At 34.5% G+C, this 14,796-nt stretch overlaps 2 protein-coding genes across 2 annotated transcripts; one reads left to right on the forward strand and one right to left on the reverse strand.

Annotated features, from left to right (window-relative positions):
• Positions 1 to 376: 376 nt before the first annotated feature.
• On the reverse strand, positions 377 to 7,058 carry LOC127849752 (membrane cofactor protein-like). Its single transcript, XM_052382502.1, has 4 exons — positions 7,019 to 7,058; positions 2,208 to 2,393; positions 878 to 971; positions 377 to 605 (listed from the first exon to the last, which is right to left on the reverse strand). The coding sequence occupies exons 1-4, from the start codon at positions 7,056 to 7,058 to the stop codon at positions 386 to 388; spliced, it is 540 nt and encodes a 179-aa protein (XP_052238462.1). The 3' UTR covers positions 377 to 385.
• LOC127851403 (uncharacterized) lies at positions 4,931 to 13,982 on the forward strand. The gene is made up of 5 exons (XM_052385171.1): positions 4,931 to 5,064; positions 9,231 to 9,872; positions 10,268 to 10,371; positions 13,120 to 13,322; positions 13,684 to 13,982. The coding sequence occupies exons 2-5, from the start codon at positions 9,277 to 9,279 to the stop codon at positions 13,840 to 13,842; spliced, it is 1,062 nt and encodes a 353-aa protein (XP_052241131.1). The 5' UTR covers positions 4,931 to 5,064; positions 9,231 to 9,276; the 3' UTR covers positions 13,843 to 13,982.
• The last annotated feature ends 814 nt before the right edge of the window (positions 13,983 to 14,796 follow it).

Below are 14,796 nucleotides of genomic sequence, written 5' to 3' on the forward strand. Positions count from 1 at the left end.
AGCATATTAAAAAAGGTTCGCTATGTAAAGTCGTTTTATTGATGTACATGGCGTCTTTTAACGTTTCTAGCCTATTATGAAAAGTTACCCGCAAAATATGGATAAATACGGCGGAGCCTTGCTGAGCTATTGAAAAACGAGTAGGCCTATTCTGCAACAGGTGCGATACAAAAAATAAAGTATTCGTTTACAATTAAATCCAGCTAAAAATAGAGACTTACATATATCGGTATACACATGAATGAATACCATACATATCAAATACAATAAAAACAGCGAATATGCAGTAATAAGGACCATTTTTCAATTTCATTATTGCAAACAAATGTATAAAAATCCTGAAATAATGTTATAATGATGTCCCATAATAAGCATACTAAACGCCTCAAAATACGGCATTTTTAGTCGCTCGCTTCAGTGTCTTTTTATCGGCGTCTTTGTGTAGTTTCGCCATAAACTCAATATTGGTCATTTTCTTAGCTTTGGACCAATCAGGTACGGGGAAGCTGGATCGGCCGTCGTCTGAGTCATCATCATATCCGTCATTGAGTCCGTCCGCTTGCTCTTCGTCACTTTCGGTGTTCTTTTTCTTAGTAGCTTTAGAACTGCATAGGAGGGGTAATAATAGTCATCAGGATATATATTACATTAAATGCAAATTTAATAACGGTACGATAAGCATTAGCAAACATATAATAATAATAATATTAAAAATGAAAAAATAAAATAATAATAATAATAATAATTATTATTATTATTATTATTAGTAGTAGTAGTAGTAGTAGTAGTAGTAGTAGTAGTAGTAGTAGTAGTAGTAGTAGTAGTAATAGTAGTAGTAGTAGTAGTAGTAATAGTAGTATTAGTATTAGAAAATTACCAGAAACATTGCAGCAGTCTGGGTAGGATACACGCCACTAACAGAATGACAACAGTCATTGCCACTAGTAACATCCACCAGGGATACGTTCCCTCTGAAAGAAAATTAACTTCGTAGAAGATTTGAACATTAAAGCGGGTATGCACGATTTTGTCAAATATTTATGGATTTATATAAAATGTGTAAACAACGTATTATACATATATTTCAATATAAATTAAAATAAAAGTTAAGAAGAACATGTTTCGAAAAATGCGAAGTAAGCCAGATATTTAATTCTGATATCGACAATGTCTGTACAGTCGAATTCGCCAGCATGCATATCATGCATGCACGATGTGAATTTCTAAATTTAGTTTTACGGATCATTTTAATTTCCTGCAACGATATCTATTCATGAAATACGACACACGGACACTTACTCCGATCCTAATAAAAAGACGAATGCTTCGGTTATTGTAGGAAAATATGTACGAAATATCTTCGTCACAATCGGCTCGGGGCGCTAATTTGTCATTGTTGCATTTTATGAAATTCGTCTTCAATGTATAATATTTTTTGCCTATTTTGTGTTAGTGTAACCTATTTTGTATCAATATATTTAAATTTTACATATATAAAAATCGTGCATACCCGCTTTAATATGAGTTTATAGTGCATAATTATGCTTACAACATCACCACCATTAATCATTTGTCAGTTCATATTTACGGTTAGTCTAATTTAAAATCAACATCAAGACGACAGACAAAATGCATGTAATATTGGTTCTAATGTGACAATCTGGGAATCGGGGAATCCTGTAAACCAACACCTATTGACTCTTCTTAGAAATGCGTTAAGATCATAAAGGTTTGTCAATGTGATCATAACTGAACGAGGAATGGATTTGATCTGAAATAAATAGGGCCATATGTCTAATACTTTATTGCACACACGCTTGAATAATATTATTTCATATGTCCATGAATAATATTATTTCATATTTTCACATGCGTTTTATTTGAAAAACTACACGCGATAACAAGAATTGTAGATGTGAATATTAAGATGTGTGATACATTAGCTGTTTTTTTTCCGAATACGATTAAAGACTTGTAAAGTTTGAGAAAAATAGTATTCGTCAACGTAACGATTCGACGATAAACACGTTTTGTAATAAATGATATTATATTAAGTCGAAATTAATTAAGGCTCATTGTAAAAAAAAGATAAGTGATGAAAAGATAATGTTTTGATTAACAAAGATTTTAAAATTAGACAAATATGTTTCAACAGAGAAACGCTTTGAACCAGTAGAATCTCTTGACGCACGTTGGAGACACAGTACCTGCCGGTGAGCAAGTGGGTGGCTCCAAAGACCATGCCTTCTGTGATCCACAGACCAGTGTACCGGAACCGGAAGCCTTGTATCCCGGCGTGCAGAAAATATCGTAGGTCTCGTTCACGGCGTAAGTGGCCTTGTCATTTGTCAACGTGTAAGAATTGGAGCTCAAAGACGGCTTGGTGCAGTCGCCTGTATATGACAGGACATTAAGCTATTTTAAAGTCTAAGTAAATTATATTAATTTTAGTGATTCATTTTTATAATAGTGGAAAATATTGCAATTGTTAAAGGGGCCTTTTCACGTTTTGGTAAATTTACAAAATTTAAAAACTGTTTCAGATTCGCAAATGTTCTTTGTAGTTATGATATTTGTGCGGAAACAGTAATACTGAACTATTACCCATGCTCTAAAATATCCATTATATGCACCTTTTGAAGATTTAAAAACCTGACAAAAATAACGCGTTGCAACGCGAAACGATTGAATAATTTGGAGAGTTCTGTTGTTGTCGTTATATGTTGTGATACTACGAGGATCAGTGATATAAAGTATGCATAATGAATGGTGTGACACGGATGGCCGATTGGTCAAAGCGGTAGACTTTTACACCAGGGCTTCAAGGGTCAGTAGTTTCGACTTCGAGCCCCGTTGAGAGTTACTTTTAATTTCTTTCTTTAATTATATTCTTGCATGTAAACGGGAGCTTTTGCGATCGAATGTTTACATTGATCGATATAAAGCATTTAATGACAAACTTCAATCCATGCCAAAATCTGTGAAAAGGCCCCTTTAAGGCGATTAGCTTGATGTCCTCAGATAAACAAGCTTGGGCAGACAGTTTGAGCGATATATGCTCGTCTCCTTGTTAAATGACTAATTACAAGATAAGGCCCCTTTAGCGCTCACCTGAGTTCAAAGTGCAGCAATTGGTGAGAAATTGTTTACCGGTTGTTTGTTGATCCCTATTAGAACCAAATTCAGACATGGCCTTGATCTAGTTAAGATATACATTCTTACAACGACTCAAGATTGGTTCGTACATATGACGTCTAGAGTGGTAACGTTATTTTTCTAAATTTTACATTGTGACATAGTTTGGACGCACTCGGTCAAGATTCAAACTCCTCAAATATATTGTCAGTATAAGCATTCTGACCATCAAGCTCATGTCATTAATGCGGCCTCTACACTGGTAGCAAGGTTTGTCAAAGATTTGATATGATGAACTACTTTTTTGACGCACGTTGCCAAAAATTCTAACTCTGCATTGAGAGTGTCCAGATTCTTATTAAGTTACATCAAGGATGGATAAACAATGAAGCATCTAAGGTACAACAAAACGTTCAGTTGACTTATTTCGAAACACGACACATGGCACACGGCGAACCATGTTGGATGTTGACTTGGTACTAAGGTGAGCTGAACTAGTCAAATGGTTGCACTCATGCACACAAAATTACAAACATAAAGAAACACGTTTCGATGTATCCATAAAATAAGGATTTTGAGTACTCTGTTTATCAATGCAGATTTTTTGTTTCATGTGTGTATAGCTTAAATTGGCACAAATAGAAAAATCAGACCGCCAAAATGAAATATTCATGAGTAATAAGAAAGAACCATGCGAGGTCACTGACATTTCCCACAGCATTTTAACTACTGGGTTCAATAACGTTTCATAGTATGAAATGTAACATGTGCTATAATAAAATGGTATGTTTTTACTTTGCGTACTACTACTACGACGACTTCAACTAGTTTTGGGTTACAATTAACCGTATTAATTAAACATATACACATTGCATATATTTATGTTTTTAAAATGCTTAACCCACATAAAATGGCATTCGAATGTTAGTTTTTGATTCGCTAGCTTTTTCGATTCATCTTATTTTAGTATTACCTTTTTGTCTTATTTTATAACGTTCGATACTGTTCAACATAGGTTTATAAACAACTATTTGAGTTATGATGGTGGGATCAGCACCACGATTGCATTTTTCCACGTTCTTTAAATACTCCCCTCAGAACGAAAAAAGATTTAAACGGTATCTGGGCAATATTTTTGCAATGCTATATTTGAGATTGTTATCCATGTTTTATAATTTCTGATGTCATTGTTAAGGGGGAGTTTTACAATAAGTTTTGTGTTTGTTCATAGAAAGATCATTTAGTACTATGTGATGTCATTATATGAGCCTGGCTTTGGGAAAACTGGTCTTAATTCAGTTGCGTATAATTTCGTCCCAGATTAGCATGAGCAGTCTACAAAGGCTAATCAGAGAAGACAATCACCGCTTTTATGGAATTTGTATTACTTTGAAGCCTCTTCTATACGAAACCTTAGTTTAGGCGGAACAAGTCGTCTCATGTTGGCATGTGTGGATCACACAGGCTAACAGCGGACGACACTTTACGCACGTACAGCAAGCCAAGTTTTACCAGAATATGGCGCTCAGATTTATGCTGCAGCCATTTGTAACACAGAATCGAGGCCATGATAAAAGCGGTCTCTGCAGAAATTGAAATTGAGAAAAAGTAGTTCGAATATTTGAATAAATAAATAAATTAATTAATTAATCCATCAATCAATAACTCAACATATACAACTACATAAATAGGATCAATCAATAATTACATTAAATTAATAAATAAAGACATACATTAATTTATAAAATAAGGGGTGTATTACACTATGAAAATACACAAATTCTTTATAAATAATAAAAACAATAAACAAATGACGTCGCTAAGCATTAAGTGACGTCATTTATTTGACTGTCGCGACGTCGTTGTCATAACGGAAACTGTGCACTTTTTATTGCTTTTTCTGAGAATAACAACGCGTTCTACATAACAGTAAGTATTTTGCTGTTCTTTTATTCCTGTGAGTTTTTTATGTATTATTATTGATTTCATTAATGGAATACACCGTCTGAACAATAATTAACTATATATGTATATATGCATTCAAAAAAGAAATACGAATCAATATACGGACGATCAACTGAAAAAAAAAGAAAAAGAGTTTAAAATAATGTTTAAATGGTAGGCTACTCGTGTCGGTACGTCCGAGCTGAATAAACTTCACATACGTTTACATACGTTTTTGTTATACATACGTCCGTCTAGTTAACCATGCGTGTTTATTCGGGTATGATATTCTGTTGTGATATTCTGGGTACGAATATTTTGTAGACTTTTCCTTCGCATTGATCTAGTATATTACGCCGTGCGATCAGACCATGTGTTCACGCACACATATATAAAAGTAATTTCGAATGAGAAAAAATCGCGACAAATCTAGATCAAATTTAATTATTTATCTATTGTTTTTACTTCATTTAAATACACTCCTTTCAGCGTCTTTTTACCATGCACTAGGCGGCATAACGAAATATAATAAAGTATACTATTGAGTTCTATATGAACAGTCAATTGTGAACATCTGTAAGATTATTTTCCGAATTATGCGAACAGAATAATATAGTCCATAATAAAGATTTTACGTTATTCTAAATAATGTACACATCTTCCCATATTCCTGATTCGTGCATTTAGAAAATACATGTCTACAGACCCGGTGAAACGTATATCAGCTTGCTTCTCATGTGGCAAAATATACAATCTAGATCAAATGAGCCTGGCTCTATCATCTATCTATCTATCTATCTATCTATCTATCTATCTATCTATCTATCTATCTATCTATCTATCTATCTATCTATCTATCTATCTATCTATCTATCTATCTATCTATCTATCTATCTATCTATCTATCTATCTATCTATCTATCTATCTATCTATCTATCTATCTATCTATCTATCTATCTATCTATCTATCTATCTATCTATCTATCTATCTATCTATCTATCTATCTATCTATCTATCTATCTATCTATCTATCTATCTATCTATCTATCTATCTATCTATCTATCTATCTATCTATCTCTATCTATCTATCTATCTATCTATCTATCTATCTATCTATCTATCTATCTATCTATCTATCTATCTATCTATCTATCTATCTATCTATCTATCTATCTATCTATCTATCTATCTATCTATCTATCTATCTATCTATCTATCTATCTATCTATCTATCTATCTATCTATCTATCTATCTATCTATCTATCTATCTATCTATCTATCTATCTATCTATCTATCTATCTATCTATCTATCTATCTATCTATCTATCTATCTATCTATCTATCTATCTATCTATCTATCTATCTATCTATCTATCTATCTATCTATCTATCTATCTATCTATCTATCTATCTATCTATCTATCTATCTATCTATCTATCTATCTATCTATCTATCTATCTATCTATCTATCTATCTAGCTATCTATCTAGCTATCTATCTAGCTATATATATATATATTTCGTTTCCTGGGAAGAACCAGTTCTAGGTGTCTATGGAGGAGATAATGAGAACGCTCCCCAAGTGGGGAGCGAACCCACGAACTCCCGATCGCTAGGTGGACACCTCATCCACTTCACCACCGCCTTCAACGTATTTTTGTTTAGAAGAGGCCTCGCTCTGGATCGACACATTCCGCCTACAATACATTTTCGTTTCGAAGGACCTCTTTTTTTAAAGACAAATACACGACTGCAGATAGTGTCGTCCTTGATTAGCCTGTGTGGGCTGCATCTACTAATATGGGAGGGCATTTTAACATGCATTAAAGCCCAGTTTTCCTGGAACGCGGTTCATAAGTTTTCTTAAAGCCATATCGCAGCTAATCAGTCGCGTGCACATGAATACTTACCCTTTGTTCCGTAAATACACAAACATTCCGTGAGAACAAACACCCATGTTTCGATGGCTGACATCATAGTTCGTGGTTTCAGTGGTTCAATCATTTAAAACGCACTTATAACAATAAACTGTTTTTAACAAGAACAAGCTATACAATAACATATAATGTTATCGTCGAACGTGATTCATGGTCTTTATTGCTTGCAAACCTTTTTTGAAGTCACGTATAAAAAGTTGTCAGCACTGAAAGCAATAATAGTAAATGTTACTTGAAAACACAATCACTCATCGGTCGCACTTGTTTTGCAGCAATGTTAGTGTAGTTGTGTTGTTACCCACCGCAGATATGCTGGTTGTCTTCATTATTCCCAGTGGACTTCTAAATCCGACTTAGCGAAATTCAATAAATTATGCATAGCAAGAATACTGTTGAATTTTGTATCATCTTTAATTAAGAACATCTGTCAGATTATTGACCGAATTATTTGACCGAAATTGTATAATACAGCATTATTCTAACATATGTTCACAACTTCACACATTTCTAATTTGCACATTTAGTAAAATACATTGGAATAAAACTAATTAGTATAACTTAATTTATTGCAATTGTGATCACAAATTGTTGGTAGTTATAAAGCATTCGAATTTCAATTATTTTTTTTTACTAAACATCTTGGCGATTTTAACATTTAAAAAGACGATTGATCAACGCGTTGCTTTGTTTAATTTTTATTTCATTAGTTATCTACCGCTTTTTACAAAGAACTTTTTGATTAAAACACACAATTAGAGTATCACTGGTAGCATAACAATATCTCTTACCTTATTATTGTTATAAAGTTCAAACATATATTGAATAAATTCGGCATTAGAACAATTGATTCGTAAATGCTCACTGCACGAAGCCGGTTCAATACATGCATAATAGTTCACCAGTTTTCAAGTGATCGATTGCCAAATTAGTTATCGATCCTACCTTCTTTACGGATTTAGGTTATATATGGCCAAACGCAAAGACGGATTAAAACATTCGACTTACGAAATAGCAATATCTTTTAAAAAGCCCACCTGCCGCTTAACGATTTATAAATTTCAGTAAATATAAAATAACATACATGCAATCAAAAACTATCATACTCGGACATTCTATTAAAAATGGTAATGTATGTTCCATTTGTGTCGGGGTTTCCACCACGAATGGAATAGGCAAATATGTGTTTATCACGGTGAATCTGTTTTTCCAGCAAAACTGAATATAATAACGTCAATGCTCAATGCAGTTGCTGTTGACTAAACATTACAAAACAATCGCGTGTAATGAACAGTTTATACACCAGTAAACAAGGCCTGACAATCATATCGACATGGCCTCGCAACAAAGACCCTCTGGCTTAAGTTCATGGGTCGATATTGCTCTGCCGGACCGATTCGGCCTTTTGGCCTTGCGTGCCCAGTGTATAATCTCTAAATGCAATGCAAACCATATCACACCATGCTGATTTCCATCATGCATTTGATGTTTTCTAGCAAATAAGCTATATCAATTTAACTAACGTTTAGCGTCCACGGGCTGACGTTTGTTTCCGACGCATGTATGAACAAATGTTTTGAATGATGAATGTTGAAGAACAGGATTTGTAATTTTGTAATAAAATGACGACTTAAATGTTCGTTTAGTACATATAAATAAGTCGATAAGGAAAGTTAATATCCTGTTGTATATGCTAATATTTGTTCTAGTTTAAAAAAAGTCATATCTATGTGTTTTAATCGCCTTAGTTTTTTAGTTGGTTACATTAAACATACATTATTTTGTGTTATGGTTGGAAGCATACAGAATTACCAGCTCAAGTACACTGTTAAACTTTATTTAGCCAGTCTAGTCCTAAACGTTCGTTCCCTAATGAGCCTGAGCGGACTGCACAGGCTAATCTATAGTGACACTTTACGCGCATGCTTTATGCCGTTTTTTTCCAGAGAGCGACCCCAATATACTGTCCGTGTAAATCTTTACGAGAAAAGACTTTAAAGGGAATATAAAAATTTGGTAGAAACCTGTACACGCACAATAATTTAGCCCAGTCCGCCAGAATATACTATGTGGATCACATGAACTTCTTACAGAGAAATTTGTTTAAATCGACAGGTAAAGTGAACGGAATGACCAAAACCGCACCAATATATTACTTTTGTTTTATAACATATATCCGTTTATTTTTGTTTTCTTTAATTTTTCTTTCCAGCTGGTGATTAAGCGTTAATATTTCGCTCGGTGAGCGTCACTACAAGATGCCAGTCAAGGCCTTTATGTTTGTGGGAAGGCAACCGTTCTTCGTCCGTCTGAAAAACCATGTTTTCTCAAAATCTCGCGGAAAGAGTCTAGGAACACAAGATACCACCGGATGCTTTGCTGTTTTCGCATATTTTGGACAAAAGATTGGGAAAAGCAGCGCTGAACAGAAAACAGCTCCTGAGCGCAAACGACCATTAATTTCGCGACCACTTACTCGCGATGAAATTTACTATGTTGCTTTAATAACAGAGGGTCTCGTGATTGATAATTACACAGTCGTTGAGTATACTGAACTAAATGACAACATTGCTGTTATAGTGCTTTCCAACGAAAGACCGGTGATCAATATTTGCAGAGGCTTTAAAAGCAACGAAATCACTGATGCTTTTCCGGATGTAAAATTCGAATACGGACCTAACCGAGTTTGGAACGGAATCGAACGAGTGTTGACGTACGAAACCGAATATGATGGGGGAACCATTAGAGGATTTCCGGCGTCGTCATGGCTGGAAATTGCTGAGTCGGTATTGAATATCGCGATAAACTGCAATCGATTTGGAAGAAAGAAAAAATCTAACTATACTAATCGCAGGTACACAATCTTATATCAGATTAAAACAAATACGCTTAATTTCTTTGAAATGGCAAATGATTTTAAAATGTCTTATGATTTTGTAACATTCATAAGCATTACGTGTTAATTTTACATATAATTTCACATTATTTGCGACCCCATAAATTAACACAAAACAAACCCGAACCCCTTAAAGGAATGAGATTTGTGTTTGCTAACACATAGAAAAATGAGAACAGAAATAAAAACCAAATCAGGTATACACAAATATTGATACTGTTATAAATCGGACATGTACGAAAAATCTGTTTAACTACTCATATCTACATGTTTCAATCACACGTTGTTTGGCGCTAAATAATACACGTTACTATGATACTCATATTTATACTCATCACCGCTCCCATTTGTAGATGCTTGCGATCGAGCCCCGACTTAGACCGCACATGGATGACAGGCGACTCACATACGATGGACGGTCCCTGGGTCCATCAGTACCAAATGGTAGACCGACCAGGTAACACTCCCCTAATCCAAACGTTATTCTAGTACTGTGGTTATACAAAATATATGAGTCGCGTTCTGAGAAAACTGGGCATAATGCATGTGCGTAAAGTGTCGTCCCTGATTAGCCTGTGCGGACTGCCTAAATTGGATTTTTGCTAAGAAGAGACTGCATTTAAACGAAAAATGTCATAAAAGCGGAAAGTGTCGTCCCTAATTAGCCTATGCGGACTGCACAGGCTAATCTGGGACGACACTTTACCCACATGGGTTAAACCACGTGTTCCCAGAACGTGACTCATATATCAAACCGTCCATGAATAAAGCCTCGCTTTGGGAAAACTGGGTTTAATACCTGTGTGTAGCCCGCACAGGCTAATCAAGAACGAGACTTTCCGCTTGTATTGCATTTCTTCATATTTTTGTAAAACAAAGCTGACGCATTAAACTAACAATGGAAGTTTTATTTCAATAAAAATTGCTATGATGTTTGGGTTTTAGAAGATTGTAAAAAGGTCAGTTTTGTCTGCAACCCTGGAATAGAAGGGTTTTTAAAAAAGCTAGATATAAGCAAAGTTAGTTTATAACAGTACCATATACGTACGCATCAATCATTTGAAGCGTAGTTTGTAATATATTAGCGTGATACTTATCGATAAACACATCATATTAGCATTTATCGCCACAATTAATTAATCAAATAGTCAGACCATAAGTGGGTCTATATACAAGAACATCAACTTAGAAAGTGACGCCTTTATTTACCTGCGGCGTTTCATTCCCTTTTTGCGATATCTGCATTTAAACAATCCCGTATTATAAAACGTTCGAAATGAATCACTTTAATATGGCATTAGGCGCAACCTAATTTACGAGCAAAACCTTATATTATGGCCATGTATATGTACATACTAGTATATGGACATTATTGTGTACAAATACATTATATTTTGTTCAATAGAAAATGAATGTAGCCAAACAAATTAATCGTATTTATTTTGTGCTTGTGTTGTAGTTTTTAGCAACTGCAATTCACGGCTGGTTAGGTGAATAAGGCGTCGTGAATATGGTGTCCGCTTTGCGACCGGGATGTATCGGTACCGATCGCTAAAGTGGGATCACCCTTAAGACACAAAGTTCTAGTCCTTACCAGGAAACGGGTTGTGTTATGACATGTCCCAATAAGACTCATGCTTTCGATGCAATTAAGCTAAAGTTAAGGTTTCAAAGATGGCTAAAGCTGTTAATTATAGCATAAACTTATTCAACATAATCGATATTAAGTGATGCGTCAAATCTATTTTGATAGATAGGATTATCAACGTGTAATTGAATAGATTGGCATTTGACTTGTTTTTCGGTGAACCTATTTCATAGATACAGGTAAATTGTAGGGCTTTAATTTTCTTACGCAAACCAGTATTACCAAGTTTAAAATTATGTCGCCTCTTAAAAAACACACTAGTCCTTCTTAAACCAATAAAAAAGTCTATCGCCACTAAATAACGAGCCCTTTTGTAGCAATTCCTTAATCAAAGTCTACGCTGCATAAACTTAGTTTGTAGCCGTATCATAACAATTTGATGGAAAACATACATTATTTTATATAATGGCAGTAATATGTCAATTTTACTAAATTGAATGGCCTGTGTGATGTCCAGCGCTTGGCAGAACAGCTTCTAAAACCGGATACCCAACCAAAATAAAATGATTTAATAAATATAAATGTTTTGTAAATGTACTGTTTTTGTTTACTTCGTACAATCTGAAAGATTTTGTTATAAGACATTTTGGAACGAAAATAATGTTATCCTTATGGGCTGTTTACCACCTCTAGTTATTCTGCAAATAAAATAAGTGATAATCTTACCATTAAGAACCAACCCGAATGAGCATTCAGAGTAGAATTTAAAAGTATTATATTTAGTGGTTTGAGGCCTTACCTTTATTATGGTTTGAAACCTATGGTAACTGTGCATGTTTGATCGAGAAAGTGCGAGTAAACGAAATGTTAATAAGTTGAAAAATTAGCGAAAATTCTGCAAAGTTTGATCACAATATCACGATACCGCCAGAATACAGATGCCGACCATAATGATTTGAATAAATCAACTTTATTTAACCAGCGTTTTTTAAAGATAATATTAACAAAAGATATCGAATAGATCGAAGGAAATGAATTCGAAACAAATCGGGATATAGGTAGTACATTTTAGACGGTTTATGTTTACGAAGATTGTGTTTCGACAAAGTTGTCGTGATTTGCAGTGAACCAGTTAATGGTTTGTTTCCTTACCGTCGAGAAACAGAAGAAAAGTGGAGGCACAAATCGTATTTGATTGGATAAAAAATGTTATTCGAGAAATTGTGCAATTGGCAACACAATATCAAATATAGTTTCCTATTTATGCTTGGGGTATGCATAAACATGTTATATAGCATGCGTTGAAGTGTTGCTAAGGAGTTAAAGTAAACTGTATGGCAAAAATATATGACGTGGAAGAAACATACCGAATTGCATAGATATGTGAATTTGTATGTCAGAGAGGTGATACATATAAATGGTCAACACCCGCCGCTGTGCGACAGGCCTTTGCCTGTAATATCAAAATAATACACTTAAAAGGATGTAAATGGCCCATTTTATGCTAAAGCCTCTCTTATGCGGGCGTGGATTCCAAATATAAAATGCATAATGTATAATGTATAGAATGTATTACAAACAAAAAAATATGCAGCGTTTATATTTCCACTTTACCAGATGAACGCATGCGCATGATGGTCATGCATTTCCACGAGTTTGTTCTACGCCGCCCACAGCAGCCAGCTCCGCTTCGTTTATTCGTGCCCCCGGCACTTCTTGCGGCGAATGAAATGGTTTCCGACCACCGCATAAGGGCCCAGCTCAATCCCCGCCTCCCGGTGATGAACGAAGAACAGAGAGCGGACTATCACAGGCAGTTGGTAAGTGGTCTTGCAACTAGAACTAGAAGCTTTCATTATCGTTATGTTTTATTACTGTGCACAATCTAGTTCATCATCATCATCATCATCATCATCATCATCATCATCATCATCATCTTCATCAACATCATCATCATCATCATCATCATCATCATCATCATCATCATCATCATCACGTAGAATAAACATCAGCAGCAGCAGAATTTGCACCATCACCTTCTTCGTCTTCATTTTAATAAGTAAAACTATCATTGTCCTCTAAGTCTTCAAGTTCCGCTGTTCATGCCTCTTCAGACACGAAATAAATGAAAAACTCTAACATCGAATAATCCTCATTACCATCAAAATAATAATTTTGTAGATGCAAGGCCGGGCAGACCACCGGAGACGCCCGATCTTAATGCGATCCAACAGACGATTGCAAAATGTCCCGTACAACTGGAGACATCTGCTTCAGCCAGACGCACTTCCGCTTGAAGATCCCCGGCCACCATCCAGAATGGCGAACGTGTTCCATTAAGTTTTAATCGTTTTTATTTTATAGTTTTGTTTCTTAATGTGACTTTGTCTTTCCGTTTAAATAAGATTTCTTATTTTGCAATAGCTGATTTTGGAGATATTTTGTTTTATGCTTGGTTATAATAAAGAAGACAAAAACAATTTTCCGATTGATACAGTATTGAAGAGATTTTGGCGTACATACATGTGCCAAAAATACACAGTTATGATAACAACTTAAATAACAATAACGTTTGCATTTCACTAGGAAAGTTATCTCATTTAAGAGTTATCGGTAAATGAAAAAATAGTACGATCAACAAAATCTTGGGGATGTTTAAGGACGTAACCGAATACATCCTACAAAAAGGATCAACGATCTCATGTAAATAATGAGAAATAGTATACAATCAACTTAAGCAAACACACACGTACAAATAAAAATTTACCTGTGAACATAGTGTAGCTTTAGTTAACTTACTATCAAAACAAATATTTGTTTTAACTCTTGTGACATGTAACGAAACATAACCATACACACGTATACCCAATAAAACATGCACATCCGTGCAAATATATGTATTATTACGGAAGAATCCATCAACATCAGATTTCCATGAGTCTATCCAATTGTAGTATTAACGTAGGTAGCTTTATCTGAAATTGAACAATATTTTTATTATAGCCAATAAATGCAGTTTTAACGGTATCGTTAATGTGAATGTATTACGTTTATAGGTTAAGGAAAATTATGGCATTAATTTTATGTGTTCATTAGTTTGAAATAAAATATGTTGCTAGAAAATGACAATTTTCACGCTGTTTTGACGAATATTTAAAAAAGCAGTGTAAACCAAGGTGTCATATAGAAAAATAAAAAGTGAATGTTCGTTTATGAGCATTCAACCTTTGAAATAGATACCATTAACATGCGTTTCAAATGCGAAACGACTGAATACATTGCATTTGTTTCGAT

The sequence above is a fragment of the Dreissena polymorpha genome, chromosome 11 (assembly GCF_020536995.1).
Source record: "Dreissena polymorpha isolate Duluth1 chromosome 11, UMN_Dpol_1.0, whole genome shotgun sequence".
Classification (NCBI taxonomy): Eukaryota; Metazoa; Mollusca; class Bivalvia; order Myida; family Dreissenidae; genus Dreissena; species Dreissena polymorpha.